This window comes from Monodelphis domestica, chromosome 1, assembly GCF_027887165.1.
Source record: "Monodelphis domestica isolate mMonDom1 chromosome 1, mMonDom1.pri, whole genome shotgun sequence".
Classification (NCBI taxonomy): Eukaryota; Metazoa; Chordata; class Mammalia; order Didelphimorphia; family Didelphidae; genus Monodelphis; species Monodelphis domestica.
The window spans coordinates 359,485,051-359,511,647 of NC_077227.1; the positions used below are offsets into that span (position 1 = coordinate 359,485,051).

At 37.0% G+C, this 26,597-nt stretch overlaps 1 protein-coding gene across 4 annotated transcripts in view; it reads left to right on the forward strand.

Annotated features, from left to right (window-relative positions):
• Positions 1-21,330, forward strand: part of THG1L (tRNA-histidine guanylyltransferase 1 like) — a 39,756-nt gene extending 18,426 nt beyond the window's left edge. Inside the window, exons 1-7 of one of the 4 annotated variants that reach the window (XM_016428065.2) lie at positions 13,009-13,222; positions 14,465-14,641; positions 17,956-18,125; positions 18,750-18,838; positions 19,837-19,944; positions 20,248-20,337; positions 20,717-21,330. In XM_016428065.2, coding sequence (XP_016283551.1) covers positions 13,026-13,222; positions 14,465-14,641; positions 17,956-18,125; positions 18,750-18,838; positions 19,837-19,944; positions 20,248-20,337; positions 20,717-20,878 — 993 coding nt within the window. In that variant the 5' untranslated portion in view covers positions 13,009-13,025 and the 3' untranslated portion in view covers positions 20,879-21,330. Of the gene's footprint in view, positions 1-12,573; positions 13,223-14,464; positions 14,642-17,955; positions 18,126-18,749; positions 18,839-19,836; positions 19,945-20,247; positions 20,338-20,716 lie in introns of those variants that run through there. The other 3 variants (XM_001369676.5, XM_056811525.1, XM_016428067.2) reach the window with 3 other exon arrangements.
• Positions 21,331-26,597: the final 5,267 nt, after the last annotated feature.

The window sequence follows — 26,597 nt, forward strand, 5'->3', positions numbered from 1 at the left end:
CCTACACCTAGATAAACTCAGAATGGGTGATTGACTTGCACATAAAGAAGGAAACTATAAGTAAATTATGTGAACACAGAATAGTATACATATCAGACCTTTGGGAAAGGAAAGATTTTAAAACCAAGCAAAACTTAGAAAAAGTCACAAAATGTTAAATAAATAATTTTGATGACATCAAATTAAAAAGTTTTTGTACAAACAAAACCAAATGTAACCAAAATTAGAAGGGAAGTAACAAATTGGGAAACAATCTTCATAACAAAAACTTCTGACAAAGGTCTAATTACTCAAATTTACAAAGAGCTAAATCAATTGTACAAAAAATCAAGCCATTCTCCAATTGATAAATGGGCAAGGGAACATGAACAGGCAGTTTTCAGCCAAAGAAGTCAAAACTATTAATAAGCACATGAAAAAGTATTCCAAATCTCTGATAATCAGAAAGATGCAAATCAAAAGAACTCTGAGGTATCACCTCACACATAGCAGATTGACTAACATGACAGCAAGGGAAAGTAATGAATGTTGGAGGGGATGCGGAAAAGTAGGGACATTAATTCATTGCCAGTGAAATTATGAATTGTTCCAACCATTCTGGAGGGCAATTTGGAACTATGCCCAAAGGGCACTAAAAGACTCTCTGCCCTTTGACCCAGCCATAGCTTTGCTGGATTTGTACCCCAAAGAGATAATAAGGAAAAAGACTTGTACAAGAATATTCATAGCTGCGCTCTTTGTGGTGGTCAAAAATTGGAAAATGAGGGGATGCCCTTCAATTGGGGAATGGCTGAACAAATTGTGGTATATGTTGGTGATGGAATACTATTGTGCTCAAAGGAATAACGAACTGGAGGAATTTCATGTGAATTGGAACAACCTCCAGGAAGTGATGCAGAGTGAGAGGAACAGAACCAGGAGAACATTGTACACAGAGACTGATACACTGTGGCACAATCAAATGTAATGGACTTCTCCATTAGTGGCAATGCAATGTCCCTGAACAATCTGCAGGGATCTTGGAGAACGAACACTATCCACATTCAGAGGAAACACTGTGGGAGTAGAAACACCAAAGAAAAACAACTGCTTGATCACATGGGTCGAGGGGGATATTATTGGGGCTATAGACCCCAAAGGAACATCCTAGTGCAAACATCAACATCATGGAAATAGGTTCTAATCAAGGACACATGCACTACCCAGTGGAATTGTGCATCGGCTACGGGAAGGGCGGACTGAGGGGCGGGAGGAATAGAATATGATCTTTGTAACCAAGGAATAATGTTTGAAATTAACCAAATAAAATAAAATAAAATAATACTTTGATTCCAAGGCAGAAGAGCAGTAAGGGCTAGGCAATGGGGGTTAAGTGACTTGCCCAGTCACACAGCTAGGAAGTGTCTGAAACTAGATTTGAACCCAGGACCTCCCATCTCTGGGCTTGGCTGTCTATCCACTGTGCCACCCAGCTGCACTCTATTCTATATACTTTTACTTTCTATTACCACTATGAGAGGAACATGTCCTGGGCACTCATGAGCCAGTGTTTCAAGTATTACAGCAAGCAAGCAAGTGCAAAATTAGAAGGCTTACAGACTTCCTTTTATCCTGGTCTCTGAGCAAAGATGATCCTTCCCATTGTTCACCATTGGCTAGTTACTTGACAGTTATAGTCTTATCTCTAAAGTTAGCTAATGGAAATGCACAACTTATAAACCCAATTATCCTAATTAGTCAAGAGGGGGCTTAACCTAGCAAAACAAGGATTGGGGTATAACCAATCAAAAGAGGAGGAGGTTATATACTGCTCTTAAGTTTCAGTTTCTACATATCACTTTTTATCTATTACTTAATAATTTCATGAATCAAATGGAATGGACAACAGTCTTTGATTTCCCTTTTTTTAAGCTTTATCATCATCTCTACTAAGAACTTCATGAACAGGATCCTCACTGATTCCTAGAACGCACACCAATGACAAGACGAATAAAAGGATATGCCTAGTTAGAGCATGCATTTGCTAAATTTGGAAATGCCAGAAAATAGAGCAGTAATCAATGAGCCAGTCCCCTCATCTTAGTTTACTAGTAAAATCAGAAATATGGGAAACATATGTTTCTGTAAATTCAAGGTTCTGTGATAATTCAATTAACCAACACTGTCGATTTTAAACCATATGATATCTCAATAACTGAAAAGATAGGACAGTCTTTTACAAGAAGCATATACATTAGTTACAAGTAAAAAATGACATTATGGTAATTGAGTGGTATGACTGAAATTTTAGAGACAAATCATTTCCTTTTCTGACTAGAAGGACATTCCCAACCCAATTTAATTAACATAATGGAGTCTTATGAGTGGAAATGAAATGAGTCAGCAACAGAGAACAGCTGGAAAAGCGACCTCCAAACAAAATTCAATTTTTCTACTTCACAGCTTTCAGTAGGAAGTTGTTCTGGATTTAAGAGCTTGTTTTTTTTTGTTCTGTTTTTAAAGCCAACCAATGATTAGATAATAAATGGATTCAATACCCAGTGGAAATTTAGCAATTAAAAAAAATTACAGGGGGCATCTGGGTGGCTCAGTGGATTGAGAGCCAGACCCAGAGACAGGAGGTCCTGAGTTCAAGTCTTGTCTCACATTTCCTAGCTATGTGACCCTGGCAAGTCACTTGACCCCCATTGCCTAGCCTTAGAACCAATGCACCAGTGTTGATTGTAGGATGGAAGGTAAAGGTTTAAAATTTTTTTCATTCCATACTTTCTACAGGCTACAAAATACAAAGAGATTAATGGCCTAGAACAGTGATGGCAAACCTTTAGGGACTAAGAGACCAAACTGCAACCCTCATACCACATGTGAGCTGCTCCACCCTTACTCCAGACATGGGAGGAAGGAAGGTTGAGAGTAGAAAAGTCCTCAGGAAAGAGTGGAGCAGGGGAAGGGAATAACCCCTTCCAGCATGAGGGCCATAGGATTGCCAATATGGGCTTAGAGGGTTATCACTCCTTCAAGTGAGGGAGAAAGAGAAACATATAGGTTGTGTGTGTGTGTGTGTGTGTGTGTGTGTGTGTGTGTTTGTTTTTTGCCTGGATTCTCCTTTGTTATGTCAATTAATAGAAAACTGTTAGCACCCTTGTCATGCTAGCAGCCCTCATTTTTTCAAGTTCTTCCTTCTCTTAAGTTCCCAAGATAGGAATTAAGGGACTTGGATTCTTTTTTTTTTTTTTAGAATTGAAAAATTCTATTTTAATAATTGCTTTAGAATACTTTTCCATGGTTACAAGATTCATGTTCTTTTCCTCCCCTCCTCCCACTCCCTCCTGTAGCCAACGAGTAATTCCATTGGCTTTTACATATGTCATTGATCAAGACCTATTTCCATATTATTAATATTTGCATTATGGTGTTCTCTTAGAGTCTACACCCCCAATTATGTCCCCCTCGACCCATGTGATCAAGCAATTGTTTTCCTTCTGCGTTTCTGCTCCCACACTTCTTTCTCTGGATGTGGATAGTGTTCTTCCTCATAAATCCCTCAGAATTGTCCTGGATTATTGCATTGCTGCTAGTAGAGAAGTCCATTACATTTATTTGTGCCACAATGTATCAGTCTCTGTGTACAATGTTCTCCTGGTTCTGCTCCTCTCACTCTGCATCAATTCCTGGAGGTTGTTCCAGTTCACATGGAATTCCTCTAGTTTATTATTCCTTTGAGCACAATAGTATTCCATCACCAACATATACCACAATTTGTTCAGCCATTCCCCAATTGAAGGGCATCCCCTCATTTTCCAATTTTTTGCCACCACCAAGAGTGTGGAAGGGACTTGGATTCTAATCCAGGTACTAACATTAACTTGTATAAACTTAGACAAGTCATTTAACTTCTCTGTATTTTCCCATATATTAAATGGAAATAATGTCTACCATATGTATGTATATATATATATATATATATATATATATATATATATATAGGTTTGGTTTTTTTTTCAGATCAAGAATCAAATGAGGTAGTATCTATGAAGGCATATTGAGAAAAAAGGGTAGCATGATCAATTGGTAAAATACTGACTGGGAGTCAGGAGACATACATCTTAATCCCGATTCCTCCGTTGGTTCTCTGTGTGGTTTTGTGAAAGTTATCCTCTTTGAGTTTCTATTTACTTGTATTTATAAAATATGGGAGTTCACCAAATGATCTCATATGTATCCCTCCCAACTCCAAAAGCTTATAGGTCTATGATTTCACATTAAAAGTCAACCAATTAAAAATAATTTATTAAATGCCTACTGTATGCCTAGACTATGTTAGGCACCAAGAATACAAAGACAAAATGAAAGTCTTTAACCTCAGGTAGTTTATATTCTTTGGGGAAAATAACATAAGCAGATGTAAGTGTTGCAATGAAAAAACTTTGGCTGAGGAGGACTTTTTCTCTTCCCAACTCAAAAGAAGAGGATATAGTTCCCTCAGACCATATCTTTCTCCTTTCATTGGAGTAGAAACAGCCTAGATTCGTGTTGGAGAACCTGTGGCCTGTGTGCCAGAGTGTGCCAGAAGGGGCTGCTCCCTTCCCCCTCTCCACTCTTGCCAGAGGAATTTCTCACATGACCTGCCCCTGTGCCCAGCAGTCTAATGGGAGTGCTTTCTCCCTCCCCTATCTGGGATAAGGGCAAGGCTCACAGGCAGCTTGAGGGTTGTAGTTTGGACACTCGGTTTCTAAAAGGTTTGCCATCATTTCCCTAGAGGGTTATCTTCCTTTTGGTCACTGACTTCACAATCATAGCCTTTGGTATAGGTTGAATATTGTCCATGTCACCTGCATTTAAGGAGACCCAGTTTGGCTGTAAATAAAGAGTTTATGGTTTTAGCCTGGGACAAATTGACCTTAATCCAGGTAGATTCCTTCCTCTGCTAGTTAAAAGACATTGATATGTTATTAATAAGAATCATTACCATAAAATCTTATCATGCAAACATAGCTGACCAAGCTATGGAAACCCTCAACTTTTGGTCAAAGATATAATTCTCTGTTTAAATTCTATGTATTTAAGCTAGCCATTGGTATTCCCCAATAAATACTTTATGTATTTAATTAAAGGCATATGCATATCAATTGCAATTAAGATATTTGTTATCTTTATCTAGAAAAATGCAGCTTTCAAAGTACTAGTTGCACTGGCAAACAAACAACTTAAAAAGAATAGAAAACTCTGCATCTAGATTTCAGTCTTTTCAGAGGGAAAGAGAGAAAGTACAAAGGGGAAAGGAGAAGGAGCCACATCACTAGCTGCTGGGATTGCTGGTCAAAAGAAAATTCATCCATAATAGGACTTGTCCTATACCTTGTTCTATGTTCTACTATCTATCTCCCTTGTCAGTTAATCTCAACCTTATCCTGTCTGCTGAGACGATATTACCAGAGTAGGCCCACTATACATTTTACAGCTTTTTGGAGCCACAGGTGGGAGTTGAGTGACAGGTGGATACCTAAGGTGGATGAGTAGCTTGGCAAGACCTTACACTAAAGGTGCTAGCCCACTGGTAAGTTAGGGGGATGTGTACCTCCAAGCATATGAAGACTTCCCCTAGGGAAATGAGTGGATGAGAGTAATTTACAACAAAAGCAGCTAAAGCAGGTGTTGTGGGGTGCTTAGAACTCAATCAGAAATCAAAGACACCTAGGCCATCCACTGCACCCACATAGCAAGCAGGGTTTGAAATAAGCTTTGAAGGAAACAGGGATTCTAAAAAACAGAGGTGAGGAAGGAGCACATTCTAGGCAGGGGATACAACATCTATGCAGAGGCACAGGGGGTGAGATGGGATGTCCTGTATAAGGGCAAGCAAGGAAGCCAGTTTAGCTGAAGTGAAGGGAAGTGACATCATATACTTGGGAAAGAAGGTTGGAGCCAAGTTGTGAAGGGCTTTACATACTATAAAAATTAAAATTAATATACGATTAAAATATTATATTTTATAAGATTTATTAATGGTCACTAGAAGTAACAAAATAAAAAGGTAACAAAATAAAAACCACATGCCTATGGCTAATCTATCTGTTCAAAAACCCCACTGCACCACAGTCATGACAGGAAGCATAGTGCCAGGCCAGGAACCCCACCCAATATATCCCCCTGTCTACTTCAGCACATAATGACAGGAAGTCAGTGGGCTCCTGGGAAATGCAGTTCAAAGGCACAAGATTTCCAATTACACAATATCAAACAGAAGATTTTGTATTTAATCTTAGAGGTAATTGGGAATCAATTGTTGAACAGGGAAATGACAAACTTTGGCAGTTTTGTGGAAGATGGATGGAAAAGCGAGATCCATCAAGAGGCTATTGTAACATGGTCTAAGTGAGAGATAAGGGCCTGAATTAGGGCAATGATATGTAAATGAAGAGAAGGGAATAGATATGATATATTGTAAAAGTGGAATAAAACAAGACCTGATTTACTATGTGTGGTGATGCTCAAGGATGATACTGTAGTTATGAACTTGGATAACTTTGGTGGTTATGACCTTGGGAGAAACAGAAAAGTTCTGAAAAGAGTTGGAAAGGATTTGGAATGGGAAGGTGAAAGAATTCTGTTTTGGACACGTTAAGTTCATGATGCCTTTTGGGAAGACATTTAGCACAATAATTCACTTTCAATCTAAGGAAACAAGTGCACTGCCCAAACAGGGAAATTTCCCAGTCATTAAAGGAACACATATGGCACCACATGTATCACAAATATATTTTTTTAAAAAGACAAAATCACAATCTCATGCTTCCTTCAATGTCATAAAAGTTAAACAATTAGAAACCTAATCTGATTTATCTTTAAGGTAATCTCTGTATCATTGCAATTTTAGTATATATGCTGCTGAAGCAAGCACTATTTTATCCTTTAAGAAAAAAAAACAACTTGGTTGAACAGGGTCTCCAGGTAAACTAAGTCAAGCCACATATTAAATTATGCTCAATCAACTTATTTTATCTTGGGTCCTGGCTAATCCATGTAACTACCTGATTCATAGAAACATTTTCCTTAAAGATTCTGGAATAGGGCTCAGTCCTGGGGAGTTTTAGATAGTTCCTCTTAAATTTGTTTTTTTTTTTGGTAACTAAGTTACCATTAAGTGAACATTAGGCGAAAACCAATTCAAACCTCATAGAACTAACCTTGTATTTGTTCTTTCATTATTGTTCTTAATAGAAACATTTGAAAGCCAAATATATATATATATATGCACATATATACTAGTTCTTAGAGAAAATGATCATTTCTCAAATGAAGTTTACTATTCCATTAAAATTTAAAATTTTTAAATCTTTATCATGTCACATCTTTGTCAAATTCCTTACCTCCCCCTGCTTTAAAGATATATATTATCCATAAATCATCTAGAAACAATGAGATACTTTAAGTACCCAATTTTATGGAATATATAACTATTGGACACCATAAATTCAGGACAGAAAAATGTGAAACAGTAATATCTTTCATACTTTCTTCTAATTATAGTAACTCAGAAATTTTGAGTATTACAAATAGGATTATTAAATATATAAACTTTCATAATTTACCTACCCTTGTTATTGAAATTTGCTATGAAATAAAAAGGAGGAACATGTTATAATAATTATTAAATATATAATAATATATAACACAATAACATAATAATGTATAATATATTAATAATAATAATATAATGGATATATCAAGACTGTCCATTCAAGGCCATAGACTGACCTAGCATATGTATAACAGGATAAAACTTACCAAGCTCTTTTTGATTCTAGGTAATTAGTTATAGCTAATTTTTAGTTTGGAAGAGCCAGTCATACAGCTGAATTCCACATTATTCACAAGGTATCATAGCTAGGCTCAGAATTAACCAAGTGGGAAATTTTCCTGTTCAGAAAGGAAATAATACAATGTAAAAACTGAATCAAGATTGTCCTACCATCGCATTTACTAGGCCATCCTCTCAACTTTCCCAAGCATAGACATCTACTTGTAGAAGTTCTTAGATTATACTCTCTTTGAGAAGCAATTGGCATTTCCCTTAAAGGCAGATTATTTACTTAATAACAATTCAGATAATTATACCTGAAATCAAAACTTAATCTCAAATCCCAGCCCCAGGAGTTTTTTTTTCTATTATTATTGCAATCACAGTTAATAATAAATACATATAAGTTTTATCTTACTCATCCTTTCTCATTTAAATCCACATTGGGACTGAAATCAATCATTAGAAATTTTTTTTTTTAATCCTTACCTTCCATCTTGGAGTCAATACTGTGTATTGGCTCCAAGGCAGAAGAGTGGTAAGGGCTAGGCAATGGGGGTCAAGTGACTTCCCCAGGGTCACACAGCTGGGAAGTGGCTGAGGCCAGATTTGAACCTAGGACCTCCTGTCTCTAGGTCTGGCTCTCAATCCACTGTGCTACCCAGCTACCCAGCTGCCCCACCCCCCCCAATCATTAGAAATTAAGTAAATAATCACAATCTGTAATTACTCATATAGTAAACATATATTTTACTCAAGACTCAGAAAAACACTGGTTACTGTAAGCCTTGAGGCTAACATATGCATATTTTGAAGATACTATATATTAACCTTTAAAGCAAAAATATAGTCTTTAAATCTAGGATTTATTCATTCTAAGTTGACTTAAAGATATTCTCTCATAATTTTCAAAAGCATTGGTCAAAGAATCCATCATATAAAAATCACTTTTTATAAGATAAATTCATAAGTCCCTTTTTTCATTAACTCATTTCATTATTTTGGAACTTCACAACATTCTTTCACCAAATTATCTCAAAGAATTAGTAAGATTTTATGACCTCACCAAAACTACAGGGAGCTGAAAATCTTGCAAGTTCCAAAGAATTTCAGAGAGTTCCAAGAACTTTATAAGGTCTGTGAAACTTCCCCAGTCTTTGTTCAAACTCTATATGATGCAGGATGATGTGTCTGATACCCTTACCTTTGAAATTATTCATAGCAAGGTTAGAGCTACCCTTATTGCCAAATTAGAAAACCTGAGGCTGATAACCCAAGAGATCAGGGAGGTAGCACTGCCCCCTCTCAGTTAAATTTGGCCACTAGTTCTTCAGCAGATCTCTGTTTCTCTCTGTCTGTCTTTCCTTTCTCTTCATCTCCTTGTATTTCCCCCCAACTTTCTATGATAATTAGAGAAAAACCAGACACCTGTGTCTATGACTATATTCTGAGGGCAGTTGCCCCGATATCCTGGTGAGTATGGCACCGAGATCCAGTGCTCAAACATCAGGACAGCAAATTCAATCTTGAGACCTGCTGTGAGGGATTCCTTTATCAGACTTGTCTTGTCCTTATACATTCAGTTGATTCAGCAACTGACAAACTGGTTACCTAAAATCAATTCTACAACTGTTCACTTAGGACTATCCCCAAGTTAATGAGGGAAGCTCAAATAGTTATATAAATTGTTATCTAAAGTTGGGTGTGGGTTAAACATTCATATCTCAACAGTGGGGAAGGCCTTTTTCTTCCTCTTTACCCTCCCTAATAGTGCTGTTTGTTGATTCTACTATTTTGGAACATCTCTACATAGCCAGTCATAAAAACTACAACGTAAAAAAAAAAAGCAAAAAGGAAGTTTAGAATGGTGGAGATGATTAATAAAGTTTCATGCTGTTAACTTGGAAAAACACAAAGATGGTCAGAAAAAACAAATCTTTAATCAGGTGACAAGTTCACAATATTTGGCCTTCACACAGAGTTAAGCTCTTAAAACCCAAGGGCTCCAGGATTCTGGGAACATCGTCTCTGGGAGAATGCACCGCCAAAGATGATTCTCCAAAAAGTAACAGAACTTGGGGGGTCTTACATACCTTTTGGGGGGAACAAGGGCCCGAAAGAATGCTTGACTAGCTCCACATTGGATACAAGGAAGGAGGCCAGGGCATGACTGACAGGAAGAGGCTGATGCTTTGCACTAGCTATAAAAAACATGTTTCCAGTCAGGGGCTGGACTACCAGGTTAATGTTGATAAAACTTTTAAAACTAAACATGGATACCTAAGGTTTGACAGACTACTAATCTTATCTAAACTGGGATCATTAAGTACCTCAAATTCTATTGCTCAGTTCAGAAGTAGTATCAGTTAAGTCACTCAGGTCAGTCAGGGGCAAACTTGGGTTTTCCAGAAATAGAGTTGACAAATACCTAAAACAGTTCTCTCAGATTTCTGAAATCTTATGCTAAATTCTCCTTCTCATTAAAAGCAGAAATTTACTCCCATTCATAGTTTTAGGAGATAAGGTTTTAAGAAGAAAAAAAAAGGAAAGAAAAAACTCTTTATGATACTTTGTCATTTCATCCCTAGCCAGCTTGAAGCTGCAAAGATAAAGATAGACAAGCAAAGGTTTTTTCTCTTTCCAGGAAATTTTTTTCCTGGTTGGTAGAAATTTATGGCATTATAAAATAATTAGAGCCTAAATTTGTAACTGAAATGTAATCTCTTTGCCATAAATTTCCAAATTTTGAAGTTTTTTGTAAATGCTAAAATATTTTGAGATAAGAATGAGAAATTATTATCATAAATCTTTGGAAAAGAGCTAACCAAAAATAGTGGGTTCTATCTTTTGAGGTGCTGGCAGCTAATGACCCTTAGAAACATTGAGATTTTGAATTATACTCTTTGTGATTGTAAATTCAGATTTTATTTTATTTTGTCATGAAACTAAATTATAATGTAGTGTCATTTAAAGTGATATAATTGTGATATTTAACCCTTTATTGAGAGATCAGATTTTAATGTAAATACACTTGACAATTGGCAGTATTCTTAGAAAATATATGAAAAAAATTCTATGCTGGTTTTTATTTGTTTGCTACAGTAAAATTCTCAGATATTTTCCTTCCTCTCCTATCCCTGCCATCATTTGACTGGAAAAAAAAAATCAGGACCTATAGACACTATAGCTCTAGGGGAACAGAGGAGTCTGGATAGTGAAAGAAGGCATTATTTTAATTCATAGAATTATTAAAGGGTTCCTGAGTACCTAAGTGTTTATGATTGGAGAGGTCAGGATGGGAAAGAATACTGGACTAGAAGTCAAGAAGTCTGGCTTCTCATCTCAATTCTATAGCTAGCTACTTAGTTGTGCTTCATCCCAGATCTGAGTTTCCTTATCTAGAAAATGAAGACTTCTTAGGCCCCTTCAAATAGAAAATTCTAGAAAAACCTTTGTTACCAGAGAGAAACTTCATTTCACTATGCAAAAACAACAGAAGGAAAAAGGGTATGAATCCTGGTGACCACCTATTAATCAATAAACATTTATTGAGCAACATCTCTGTGCTAGAGGCAGTTAGGTGGCTCAATAGAATGCTAGGCTTGGAGTCAGGAAGAACTGAGTTCAAAACTGAACTCAGACTTTCACAAGCAGTGTGACCCTAGGCAGGTCCTTTAAATTCTGTGTAAATCCACTGGAGAAGAAGACAGCAAACTACTCCAGTGACTTTGCCAAGAGTTCTGCCTTCAAGGAGCATACAATTAAATTCAAAATAGGAAAATAGTAAATAAAAAAGTTAATTAATTAAAAATATTTGAAATAGAGAGAAGGAAAGGCATCAGGTTTAGGTATTAGGAAGGGCTTCTTATACAAAAGGAGATTTTAGTTGGTATTTAAAGGAAGGCAGGGATGTTACTACACAGAGATGCAGAAGAAGAATTTTCCAGGTTACGGTATACTCTCCAGAGCTAAGAGATGGAGTATCTTGTTCATGGAACAAGCCAGAAGGCCAGTGTCTCTGGATCAAAAACTATGTGCAGAGTAAGGTATAAAATAGACTGGAAACATAGAAGGGGACCAGGTTATGAAGGATAAACAGAGAATTTTGCATGGGATCCTATAGGCAATAGGATATCACAAATTAATTTGAATATCAGGAATTACATCATTGAACCAGCACTTTAGGAAAACCACTTTAGTCACTGAATGGAAGATAAATTGGAGTGGGCAAAGACTTAAGGCAGGTAGATACACCAGCAGGCTATTGCAATAGTCCAACCTGTGAGGTGATAAGGGTCTGCAGCATTGATGGCTATATTAGAGGAGAGAAATGGTCATATTGGAGAGAGAAGTGTGGCAACAGATTGGTTTCAGGGAAGGGAGGGAGGTGAGAAATAGTGGGGAGTTAAGGAAGACACTTTTCATTTTCCCTGGACTTCTTCCTCTATATAAGGAGGAGGTTGTTAGGTGATAAGAGCTGACATTTATATAGCTCTTTCAGATTTGCAATGTAGTTTAATATATATAATTCCTTTTGATCCTTATAATAGCTTGTCAACCCATGAGATCTCCCTCTAGGCAAATTCTCATGGGACAGAGGCAAACTTGGGGTCTCCAGATTTCAAGTTGACAAGCCCTATAAGATAGGTGCTACAGATAGTAACCTCATTTTATAAATAGGAATATGAAGCTCTCAAAGGTTGTGCCTTGTTCATGATCATACAATCAAGGGTAGGAATCTTTGTTTTTTCTTTCTGATTTGTCCAGGATCCTCTATCTAGTGTCTGAGGTGATCCAGTCCTCTTGGCTCCATTCCCTGATATTAAACTAAAAACTTCTCACGAGCAAAGGCTGTGTCTTCACTAGGTTACCCAACATTGCTCCCCCTCTCTCATCCCCCCACTCCCGACTCCGGCCAATCCAGCCCACAAGACACTTAAAAGTTTGGTGAACTAGAATAAAAAAGATGAGAGGCTTGGCCAAGGGGAAGCTATCGGAGACTTTCGTGAGTGCGGTTTCTGCTGGAAAGTGGAAAAGTGGCCAGAGATACAGGACAGAGGAAATGAAAACCTCCCCATTACGCCTAATCAGAAAGCAAGTTGTAGAGACTGAAGTAGGCGTGAAAGAGAAGAGTACAGTGAGAAGGTCCTCCAGGAAGGCTAGAGGAGCCAGGTCGGGAAAAGCCACTTCCGGGGCGGGGCGTTTTCTTTTCTCCGGGCCGGAAATGTGGGTTATAAACACTGCCATAGTCGTCTCTCGTGTCAGTTCAGCCGTTGCTCCCTCCTGCCGTAGCTCTGCCGTTATCAGCAGGAACGTCATGGCGAAGAGCAAGTTCGAGTATGTGCGGGACTTCGAGGCGGATGACACATGCCTAGCCCATTGCTGGGTGGTCGTGCGGCTGGACGGAAGGAACTTTCATCGGTAAGAGCGCTGCCCTGGAGCTCGCGTGGCTCGCATGCGCTTCCGGGGCGGGTCCCCTTTCACCCTCCCCTTCCCTCCTCCCTCTCCTCTCTTGGCCTACGCTTGCAGCCGCCCACTTCCCCTGCTCTGTTACCACGGGAACTCTACAACCAATGAGCTCTCCGTAGGAAGCGTCTGATTCACCCACCAGAGAAGAGGCCAAAAGGTTGGACCTGAACCTGGCCATTACAAGTTCAAAGAGAAGATTCTTCCCTCATGAGAGAGAGCAGTGGCCTGGGAACAAGATCCCTTGGGTTCCAGTCTTAGCTCTGCCAGTTTACTTGCCACTGGTCTTGGGAAAGTCACTTGAACCATTCAGCCAACTTTTCCTTTTTTTGGAAAAAGGAACTCAGGTCCAACAGTTCTTTAACTAGTCCCCTTGGACTTGGATTGTTATGAAGAAAGGACTTTGCAAGTCTTAACATACTTTATAGCTGGGAGCAGGAATTATATATGCATTCTTCTTGGGGCTTAGGTTGAAAGTGAGCTTAATGTGATTATCAGCAGCTCAGAGAATTGATGGCAAAGTACATCCCCTTCCCATGATATCTCTTCCCTCAGGTTAACGAAATAATCCTATGTCCTAAAAAAATCTTTTAAAAACCAATTTAGGCATGTGTGTTGAAATTATACAGGAAATAGAAGACTCTCCCCCCCTCCCCTTTGCCTTGCCCTCAGAAAGGCAAAGAAGCAGAGTTTGATGTTTTATTTTCGACTTATTTTCCTTCTCATTTGAAATGAGGGAGTTAGAATAAATAGTTTCTAATGCTTGTTGTATCATTTTATATTAATTAAATACCCATACTTGCAAAACTTTAGTTTAACTGGTTTCCACAACTTGTCTAAATGTTCCAGAATCTACCTAAGGAAACAGGGTAAAGGAGAAATAAATGTGGTATAGAAATGAAGGAAAGATAAGGTCATGGGATAAAGCCTCACTTTCCTTCACCAGGTCAGAGCAGAAGAAATCTTTTAAGACAGAAGTGAAGATAAAAGTCTTTAACATGGCATTAAAAATATTGCTCAAAACACATATAATAGGTGACTTCCCCTTGGTCACATGGCTTGAGCCTCAATCTTCCTGATTCTAAGTCTTGTATGTCACTTTGCGTCTACAGTGTTGCTGTTCCTATTATTACATTAACTTTGCTTAACTTTCTTCATGAAAACTCATCTTTGTTTCTCCTCCTTCCTACAATGAAGTTTTGCAGAAAAACACAACTTTACAAAACCCAATGATAGCCGAGCCCTGGACTTGATGACTCGATGTGCCCAGACTGTAATGACAGAGCTGGAAGATATTGTCATGGCATATGGACAAAGTGATGAATATAGCTTTGTATTCAAAAGGAAAAGCAATTGGTTTAGAAGAAGAGCCAGGTAATTCCTCTTGACATCTCCCTCTCTTCCTGTCATGCAGTTTTCCTAAAGAAAACTGATAGCCCTTTTGCTTTTGTCGTAGAATTTTTCAACTTTTTCTGTTTAATTTTTGTAAAGCTTTCTGGCATCTATTCATTGTTATTCCTTTCCAAATCTTCCTTTTCCTTTCCTCCCTGAAGTCTTGATTTCTGGGTTGACTTGAGATTTAAGATTCATAGGGACCCAGCCTTTGGGAAAACATCTCATTATTTAATAAAAAAATGCTAGGAAAATTAAGAATTAAGAAGGCAGAGACCAATGTCTCACACCCTATACCAAGATAAGATCAAAATGGGTATATGATTTAGATATAAAGAGTGCTACCATAAATAAGTTAGGGGAACATAGTACAGTTTACCTGGCAGATTTATGGAGAAGGAAAGAGTTTCTGAACAAACCAGAGAAAAAGAACATTTTAAATGTAAAGTGAATAATTTTGATTATATTAAATTAAAAAGCTTTGTACAAACAAAACTAATGTAACCAAGATTAGACGGGAAACAACAAACTGGGAAAAAGTTTCATATCAAATTTCTCTGATAAAGGTCTCATTACGCAAATATATAGAAAATGAAGAAAAATTCATAAGAATACAAACTATTTCCTAATTGACAAATGGTCAAATTATATGAAAAAGCAATTTTCAGATGAAGAAACCAAAGCTATCAATAAACATGAAAAATATTCTAAATCACTCTTGATTAGATTAATGCAAATTAGAACAACTCTGAGGCACCACCTCACGCATAGTAGATTGTCCGATTTGACAATAAAGGAAATCAATAAATGTTAGAAGAGATGTGGCAAAATTGGGGCACGAATGCCTTGTTGGTGGAGTTGTGAACTGATCCAACCATTCTGGAGGGCAATTTGTATGCCCAATGGGCTATAAAACTATGTATATCTTTTCATCCTGTAATCTCACTACTGGGTCTATATCCCAAAGAGATTTTAAAAAAGGGAAAAGACCTACTTGTAACAAATATTTATAGCAGCCTTTTTTTGTGGTAGCAGAGAATTGGAAATTGAGGGGATCTCTAACAATTGGGGAATGGCTGAACACATTATGGCATATGTTGGTGATAGAATAATATTTTTCCATAAGAAATGATAAGCAAGTTTATTTCAGAAAAAGTGGAAAAGATCTGCATGAACTGATATAGAATAAAATAAGCAGAACTGAGAGAACATTGTATGCAGAAACATCAATATTGTACAATAATCAACTGTGAAAACTCAGCTCTCATCAGTGCAATGATCTGGGACAGTTCTGAAAGACATATGAGATGGAATGATACCTGCCTTCAGTGAAAAAAACTGTTGAGTTGGATGAATGTAGATCAAAGCATACTATTTTTCACATTAGTGTATTTACAATTTTATTTTGGGGTTTTGATTTTGTATGAGTGTGCTTTTACAAAATTACCACTATGGAAGTGTGTTATGACCCAGATCAAAGGAGAAATAAAGATGAGTTTTCATAAAGGAATGGAAGGATACTATTTGGATCTTATAATTTTGGAAAACATATATTGAAAATTATTATTACATGTAATTGGGAAGATAAAATCTTTGAATTAAAAAATAAATAAATAGCTATAATCCCCTCCCCACCAAAGACTGATGGGAGACTAGAGACAATGCAATATGAAATTGATTTTAAAAAAAACCTATTTAGGTCTTGCATAAACTACAATATTTCATTGGCAGGGCTAAATGAAGTTTGAGGTATAGTAATGTGAAAGTATGATATCAAATAAATTACTGGGCATTTAGGCTTTTTTAAAGATAAAGATATTTTTCTTTTTCAAAACATAGTATTGAAATATGTTTTGCTTGATAATACATGTATATCCCAGATTGAATTGCTTGTCAGCTTCAAGAGGGGAAGAGGGAAAAGGGGAGGGAGACAATATGGATCATATTATTTTGGAAAACTTATATGAAGTTATTGGTTTAATTTTATTTATTCATGTTTATATGAAGAAAAAACAATCCTTTAAGAGAGTCATTATGATATAGTTGGGAAATGCTAGACTAACATCAGGATATTTAAGTTATAGTTCTGTCTCTTATTTGTTACCTCTATAACCTTGCTTAGTTAACTTCTCTTTGGCTTTCATTCAGTTGGGAAAATGAGGTTTAAAATAAAGGACGATCTCTAAGATCTTTTCCATTTCAGTAGTCTCTGACTTAACACATCCTACCTTTTCTCTCGATTTGCAGAACTACTACTGTAGTTTGGGTCTTTATGATTCTTGCCTAATATTTCATAAGTCTTGTAATTATTGTTTCTCCTTTTGATGTTCCTAAAACACAGATTTGAAAATGTCACTTCACTGTTCAAATAGCTTATTGTGGCTCACTATTGCTTGTAGTATCAAATTCCTCTGATATCTAAAACTCTCTGTAATCTTTGTTACTTCTCCTTGGCTTCCTTCCTTCTATCTCCCATTGCTGCCCAATGCATTCTATATCCTATCTCATTACCTGTGCATATAGTTTCTCTGCTGTGCCAGGATTGCTTGTTCATCTATCCTGTGTAGTTTCCTACAAAATAAAGCTCAGTGCCACTTCACAAATGAAACCTTTTAAAAATTTCCCTGTTCCACCAGTTGCTAGTTTCCCTCAGATTATTGGTATGTATTTTGCATATACTTATCTGTTTGTATATTCTTTTCCCCCAGTAAAGTGTACCTTAAAGGTAGGAACTCTTTTGTTTTGGTTTTTGGTTTTATATCCCTAGCACCTTCCACAGTGCCTGTTGTTATTGTTCAGTTGTTTCAGATGTATACACCACTTGGGATTTTCTTAGCAAAGATACTGGAGTAGTTTGCAGTTTCCTTCTCCAGATCATTTTGCAGAGGAGGAAACTGAGGCAAATAGGGTTAAATGACTTGCCCTGATTCACATAGCTAGTAACTGTCTGAAGCTGGATTTGATTTGAACTCAGGTCTTCCTGACATCAGAATTGGTGCTTTATCCACTGTGCCACCTATCTGCCCTATTACATAAGAAATACATTTATTAGCTTGAATTGAATAACTGTGGAGAAAAATTATTTAATAGTTCAGTTTAATAGATGTTATTAAAATACAGGGCACTGTTCTAATATGGAGGAGGTGAAAGGTACTTTCCTTTCAAACCCTGGATATTTAAGTATTATAAGTATTGCCATCAAATAACCAATTTCTTTATTGTATCCCCAAACCCTCAGCTGTATAAAAAGTAATATAACAAGTTTTCTTTCCCTGTTCTTTCTTTGTACTTACAAGTAAATTTATGACAAATGCGGCCTCTCAGTTTGCCTCCAGCTATGTTTTTTATTGGAAGGATTACTTTAAGGACCAGGACCTTCTATATCCTCCAGCCTTTGATGGAAGAGTCGTAGTATATCCTAGCAACCAGACCATAAAGGACTATCTCAGTTGGCGACAAGCAGATTGTAAGTATTTTAAAAAACAATAAAGTTCCAAGGCCATGAGTTGTTTAATCTAAACTATTTTTGCCTATATTCATTTGACTAGCTTCTGAGGAACTTAGAAAAAATTAGGAACTTAAATCAAGTAACTTTGGAAATGTTCACTTAAGGTATTTTTCAGTTAGTATTAATCTGATTGAAAAGAATAGTATTAAAGTAACTGAAAACAAAGATTTGCCAGCTGTGTGACCCTGGGCAAGTCACTTGACCCCTATTGCCTAGCCCTTACCACTCTTCTGCCTTGGAGCCAATACACAGTATTGACTCCAAGACGGAAGGTAAGGGTTTAAAAAAAAAAGAAAGAAAGCAAGAAAGCAAAGATTTGTCCACCAATGTTAACACTTGTCCCACACAAAGTAGGCATTCTAAATGTACATTGAACTTGTAAAAAATATATTGATTTATATATATTTTAAATATACACACATATACACAAATGATAATGTCTTTGAATTCTCTATTTAAAGTAGAAAGGTTTCTTCTTGGTGGGGGAAAGGGGAGTGGTAATGGTGGTGGTAGTAATGATAGAAAAGTGATTTCTTTGGAATGTTAATATTGCATAAATATTTTTGAACTTTTTCTGTACAGGTCATGTTAATAATCTTTATAACACAGTTTTCTGGATGCTGATACAACGATCTAAATTAACACCCGCACAAGCCCAAGAAAGATTACGAGTATGAAAATGTTACTATTTTACTCTTAGCTTGTTAAATTTTCCTAGTCCTTAATGTTATCTTTGATAGTCCAGGAAATGAGTATTAGAAGTAAAAAGGACCTAAAAAGAAGTCATCTATTCCATTTCTTTCATTTGAAAGAATAGGAAACTGAGGCCCAGTAGAACAAAAGTCACATTAAAAAAACAAAAAAGCTGGAACTGGTATCTAAGTCCCCTGGCATTTCTTCTTCCAAGATATTAGAGAATACTGTTTGTTTTTAAAAACCACCTTACCTCTTTTAAATGAGTTTTCACTAGGTTATGTGCTATTTGAAAAGACTGTATAATAGAATACCATTAAAATACAGCTGAATGGCATCCACATTCTGATAAACACAAGATAATGTGACACAGTAGAGAAGAGGTCTGGCTTTTGCATTCAGAGCATCTGGATACATATCCTGGCTCTGTCACTTTTGTATGTGATCTGGGTAAGTCACTTAACTTCTAGGCCTCAGTTTCCTCATCTATGAGAGAACTGATCAAGTCTAGTGCAGGACTAGATCTAGTAAAACCAGTTATAATGTGCTTAGCTTATGCCATTTTTAAGTGTAGGAATTGTTCATTTTTGGCATTTGTATGTACCCCCAGCTCTAAGCATATGGCCTGGCAGATAGTAGGTATTTAATAAATGCTTGTCAATAAGACAAGTGTTGGTCCTGCCCTTCAGATATTAACAAAGGTTATTCTGTTATATTTTCACTCAGATCACTATTTAGCTTGTGAAGCCACTGGTTCAATAATGGCAGATGGAGAGTTTTATGATTTTTAGAAATCAAATTGATTTGAGTTGTTCTTTAAAATACAGTATATTTCACAGTTACCGATAAAAGCTCTTAAAGCATTTTTTAAATTTCCCTTCTTCTTATTGGTTTACTACTTATTGGCATAGATTTAAGGTATAGTTAAGGAGGATATTTTAAAAAATACTTTTTTTATGATTATTTTTAATCTTAGGGAACACTTGCTGCAGATAAGAATGAAATTTTGTTTTCTGAATATAACATCAACTACAATAATGAGCCACCAATGTTCAGGAAAGGAACTGTACTGATATGGAAAAAGGTAAAAAGTATTATTCTAGGTGGAATGGGGCAAACGAATAACCATAGATTCAGGTCAATTCCTATACTTTAAATAAACTATTAGTAATTACTTAAGTTTTTCTTGTTGGAGGCTAATTCTGGGCCTCTCTTTGTTACTGTAGCTATAAATACATAAAATGGTGTTCATAAGAAAAAAGATGCTGCCTATTCTATATTTTATAAGATCATTCTGAATGTTAGTGGCTGGAATGCCTATTACACATAATTTAGATCATAGAACTTTAGGACTAGAAGGGACATGAGGAATAATTTCATTTTGCAGATGAGGAAAATTAAGCCTCTGAGAAGTGAAATAATTTGTCCCAAGGCCAGCGAGAAACTAGACTTCCTGCCCAAATGTTCGTATAAATCTGTAAGTCAACCAGCATGTATAAAGTCAACAAAATATTTCTATAATGTTTATAGTGGGAGTCATAGGACAGATTCAGATTCAAATCCTAGCTTAGGCAATTACTATCTACGTGTTTTGGGGCAGGTTAACTTTTTTTGAACCTGGTTCCTCAAATGTAAGATAAATATGAGTAATAAAACACTTTAAAAATGTAAGCTGTTAAGCAAAACACTGGGGTAAAAGATAATTAAAAAAAAAACCAACTATATATAGGGAAGGAGGTAAGGACATTCATCCTGCCTATTTTTTTTTTATACCAATGAGTGTTTTGGGGGAGAGATTGGTGTTATCTTCCCAGTTTTTAATAATCTTTTATAATTTGCTAAACTGTTATTTGTAGATTAAAGAAATAAAATCCAAGGAAATCAAGCCTCCAGGAGAAACAGAGGGAAAACAAGTTGAAGTTACACGGATAAGGACTAAACCAGTTGCTTTACATTGTGATATCATTGGTGATACTTTCTGGAAGGAGCATCCTGAGATCCTTGAAGATGACAGCTGACTTGTTTGTCTTTCCTTTTTGGTGGTTTTCCATGCAGACATAGGATTCTTGCTAGGTGTCCTCCCTCTGAAATTCGTCAGAGTTCTGTGAAATACACATGTTATGTAAACAGCAGCAAGAAATACATGTATTAAGGAGAGGGAAGGAGTGAGGAAGAAATAACACATCTTACTCTTCTGAAAGCAGGACACTTTTTGTGTACCATAGAAACATGGTTCCATCTGCAAAAACAGAAATAAAATTGTGTTACTATTTTTGCAAAGCAATTAAGCTATATCTTGCATAATTAATCTTTTTAGACTGTGGTATAAATCATTTTTAAAACCGCCACCTACGCCTAACTAGCTTGGAGGTAGGATACAGTGACCTTGAAATTCTTACCTTTCTAAATGATCTGTAAGCAGTTCTTCTTTGGCAGACCTGGAAATAAACATGGATTTCATGTTTATGAATGATATGTTCTTTGTGTCTTTCAATTATGGTAACTCTGGATTGACCCACTGAATATACTCCAGTTGGTCACTAGGCAATCATTTATTCTGTTCTTGTACCCTCTACTATTATTTTCAGCTTTCTTCTCAAGAGTAGCATTTCAAATCCAAATTTCTAAGAACTATGCACAATTTTGGGAATGAGTTCAGAGAAAGTGGGTGTATAGAGGAGTGGAACAGACCCGAGTACTTCCTTACATTTTTCAACAGAAACTAAACACCTTCTATGTTAGGGGAGATAAAGTTTGTATAAGTGATGGTCTTTCCTCGAGAAGATCTAACACAAGAATAAGATACCAACACAGAAATCTGCTTATCATAACTTTATTACATATTTTAAAGACCACCATCTTCAGTTTCTGGATAGCTTTTTCTACTCGCAAAGGTGAAGTTGCTTCAATTCTATTTTATCAGGGTTTTTCTTTTGTGGCTCTTTAAAAAGATTCTTGCTCTGGGACTTAGACTTAATGTTGAAGGGCAAATGGATGATCTTTATGGTTGGTCCATAGGAGCTTTAGGGTGAAACAGAAAAGTCCCTTGAACATAGTCTGGACTGTTCCCTTTGAATTAGGGGCTATAAATATCTTCTCATGATGGCAGTCTGAGTAGATATAAGTAAGGCAAGAATAGGCAATATTACTGTTAACATTAAGGTACCAGTTTATTTGAAATTGACAGGGAATGAAACAAAATTAGGAGAATTGAAGGAGAAATACAAATTCCTGATAGAGCCCTCATTCATTCAAGGAATCCATATCCTGGTTTTAAACAAAGCTTAAAGCCAAGAACTAAATTCATCACTAAAAGGTTTAAGCCTGGGCTCATCCCTCACTAGTTGACATCCCATCTGTTCAACTTCCAATCTTCTTGATTTTTCCTATTCCAACAGGAACTTATGTCAGTTACATATCAATTTTTGGTGTTGATCAGGTGAACCTGTTGAAAGCGAAATAAAGTCTTATGGGTCTGTTGGCATAATTTTCCATTTCTTGATACAACCCGATATTACATCAACTTTAAGGAAAGCTAATGGTTTTTTGTGCCTGTCCTCTATCTATTACTGATAGCAGTATATTAATTACTATGGCCAGAAGACAGCACCATTTGGAGGTATATCACCATTTTTGAGAAAGAGCCTTTTGAATCATAACACCTCTTTGGGTTCTACTCCTTAAGAGCTATTTTTGACTGTCCCTTTAACTAGAGGGTTCAGTACATGTTATGGCCAAGGCACTATACTAGGTGCTTAATTTTAATTTCTTTTGTCCTCCAAGAGTGGGTCAGTAATTGCCCTAGGAACTTTCTGGAATCCTTTGTGGCAAACTTGAAAGAACCTATTGAGCTGTCTGTATTAGAGAAGTGATAGGTTCTTAGATAGAAATCCTAATGTATAATATGGCAGGTCAATGGGAAACATTTGCTGTTATATCATATTGGACATTTCCCTTTTCTTTATACCTAAGTTTCCAAATTCTGCCATTTTGCTTCTATGAATCTTCGTCTTCTATATTCCCAACTGCTACCTCTACCCTAGTTCAGGCATCCTAATAGTATTCTAACTGGACCCAGATTTTTAGGTTCTCCTTCATATTGCACACCTGCCAAATGCATCTTTCTGACTGTCACTTTCTTGCTTAAAAGCATTAGATGGTTCATTGCTTCCTATAGGACAAAATACAAGACCTACCCTGGCATTTACAACATTGCACATTGTGGCTCCATCTAATGTATTTTTCCTTGGCCTCTGATCCTTTTAGAACATTTGATCTGAGGTCATGCCAAATTACATAACCTATTCACTTTTGAAGGAACATGCCTTGGGTCTGTTCTGTCCTGGATCAGTTAGTAGCAATTCACATGTCCTATTGTATTTAGCTAGCTTCAGATCACAGACTATACTTTACATCCCATCCATTGTTCCTTTGTCATTCAGCCTAATTGTGTACTCTTCATTCTTGCCCCTTGGGATAATAACCAAGCCAAAATTTCCACTGCTTCTGAAGAGGTCTTGTCAAATGATTCCTCTATGGCTACATTCTATACCTGTGACTTCACAAACCAAAACAATTTCCTGGCCACTTTCTCTTTAATAGATGTTGTATCCCTTTATTGGAATATAAGCTCTTTGGGAGCATGGACTATCTTGCTTTTGCATATATATCACCAGTTCTTAAGGTTTGGCACACATTCTAGGAGAAAGTGATCACAGAAATAACAATAGTAAGATCCAATTACTCTGAAATCTTTATTTTGGTAGGCAGATCACTGAGTTGTAGAATGCCAGCAGAATACAGAGACTCTGAAAGGTCTTTCCAAGGTAGGAAAGCTTCAGAGGCAAAGCAGGTATAATTACTTGTTATTCTAGCCTCAGCCTAGGTATAGTGGGAGATGTTCATTAGCAGATCAGGTAATACATTAGTTTCATGGTAGCAACTTATGAAATGGTCTCCTAAAATTTGGAGGGCTCGTCATCTCTGTCATCTGTGTGTAGGAGGAGGGAAAGGAAGGAAAGAAAAGAACCATACTGACCTTTAAACTTTGGAATAAATAAGGTTCCCATTTTTAAAAAGGAGAATCTAAAAGAATTTTTTCATGGCAATCATATCAGATGGTTTACCAACTTACTAAATTATGCAATACAATATTCCTTAGGTTAATTCTCTAGTCAATGATTTTGTCCAAGGCTTCTACATTTTTCTCCCACTGACCCCAGAAGAAATTCTGTCTTCCAAGAAATCTCTCTTGAATGAGTCTAAATAGATCCTTACAAGAAAGTTTGTAACCTTAGTTGCAATACCTATCTTACTCTTAGTTAGGAAGGCTCCTCAGTGATGGTGGGTTTAACATTTTCCAACTTTACTTACTCTATAAAGACTATTGTTAGTCCCCCAAATTAGAGTATTACTTGATTCATGACAGCATTACAGGAATAGATAGCACATTATCCTGAAACTGAAGGGGCTTTCCCAAACTCCAACTCCTAGTCCAGGTCCTCAAGATTCTTCTATATAATAAAGGCCCACCACAATCTGGGCAGCTAGCTAGTTCAAGAGTTCTGGGTCTTGAGTCAGAATGACCTCAGTTCAAACCCATCAAATAGTGTAAACTTTAAATTACTCCACCCTACTTAGACCCTACTTTAGGGGAAGATAAAGTTGTAATCTCGTGATTGAACAATGAAGGTACTTAGTTCTCACCTTATAGTAAAGCTAGAACTGTTAAGTCTATTTTTAGATCTTAACACAAAAAGATGTTAAGTACCTATAAAGGTTAAATTAATCACAAAAAAGGTCAAGTAACTAACAAAAGGGGAATTTAACAAAGAAGTGTAAAGTAGCTCAAAAGATATAATCTGACCAGAGAAGGTGAGAACTAAAGAATGGGCAGTCCTGGAGAAAAGCGTCTGCTGTGATTGGTAGACATGAAAATTTAGAGGAGAAGACACAAGAGTGAAAGGTCTATAAAAGAGGATGAAAAGTTAAGATTGTTGAATTCAGGTGAGGAACTCAGCCTCCTCAGACAGCTTCCTTGAGACAGTCTTGTGGTGACTTGGGTAAGACTGATTTCCTTTTCCCTTAGGCTGAGGGAGGTCCCTTTGGCCAAGGCCTTTAACTCCTGCCTGGCTCAGCCTGAGCCGGAGCCAGAGTAATTATTCTTTTCTCTCTTTCTCTTCTCCTTAATTCCTTCTCTCTATATTAATTAAAATCACCATAATTCCCAGCTGACTTGGGTATTTTTATTTGGGATTTTCCTTGGTGACCACTTAATTTAGATTTTTAAGTCATAATGCTAAAATTATCCTTTACAATAGACATTTATTACTTGGATAAGTTGTTTAACTTGTTTGCTTCCATTTCCTCAGTTGTAAAATGGGGGTGATAATGCACCTCACTCTCAGGGTTGTTGTGAAGATCATATGAAATAAATTTGTTAAAGTGCCTAGTACAGTGCCTGGCACATAATAGGTACTTAATAAATGCTTGTTTCCTTCCTTCCATTCTACCTTCCCAGCTTGACCTCATATTTATTGCATATATATATACTCAAACACTCCAGCCTTACTGCATTTCTGGAGATCCCTGTACACAGTTTATGTTTTTCCATCTTAATGACAGTTCACCAATTTACTCAGTTCCTTAGTTACTAAGCTGCCTTGTAGCCTCAGCAAAATTAAAAAGAATATTTTTTTTTACTAAAGTCTCTTTGAATCTTTTATTACTTCATCTAAGCACTTGAGAATATATTTCCTCAGAAACATGTTAGCTAAAGGCTCCAGCTGCTCAGGAATGCTTTAGAAATTGGTGTTGTAAAGAATCCTCATTAAATAATGCAGTACCTCGTTTACTGCCTGTGCGCTTCAGTGTGGGAAAGCAATGGCTAGGGTCTATCCATCAGTATTATTTATTTCCCAACTTTAATTTTAACAATTCATTTCCCTGGAACATCTGTGATAGAGAGGGCTGGTGGTGTGTGAGTCAAGGAAGTTCCAGTAAGTCATGACTGATTGGATTATTCAGAACCTTCTTTACAACTCTATCCTTCATGCATGGAACATATATCATCAAATATCGAAGAGCAAGCTGGTCATAAAGTAAATTAATTAAATAACAACAGATAGTATATATCACCTGAATACTAAGGAGGCATGGGTTTAGGACACAAGATTTGGACATAGACGACCTGGTTTCAAGTCCTGACAGTTATGAATTTTACTTGTGTTATTGAACTTTTAGGTCTTAAGGGTGTTCTGTAAAATGACTGGGTTGGACTAGGGGTTTTCTGAGGTCCCTTCCAGCTCTAATAAAAACATTGCATTTTGATCCAGGGACCTATATTCCAGTGTTTCCTTCTCTGGGCAATTCCTCTTGCCCTCACTTTCTTCATCTGTAAAATGAAGGGGCAGGCAGGGATGGACAAGATGACCTCTACGGTCCTTTCTTGCCCTGGTGGAATAAGCACTGGTTTTCTAGCTTAAGACTCTACCTTCTAAGAAGAGGAGTCTCAGCTTGGATTCTTACTCCCTGTGTAATCCTGGGAAAATTCACTTCGTTTTCCTTGCCCCACTTCCACCCCTACCCCATTTCAAGCAGTCAAACCAAGGTTGTTCCACTCGCCTTCCGCCACTGTCTGCCCCTTCGTAGGGCCCTGCTGCCCCCTAGTGCCGGCAAGTGGCACTGCGTCTGCTCCGCGTCGTCCCCTGGCGGCCGCCTCTCGAAGACGGGTTCTTT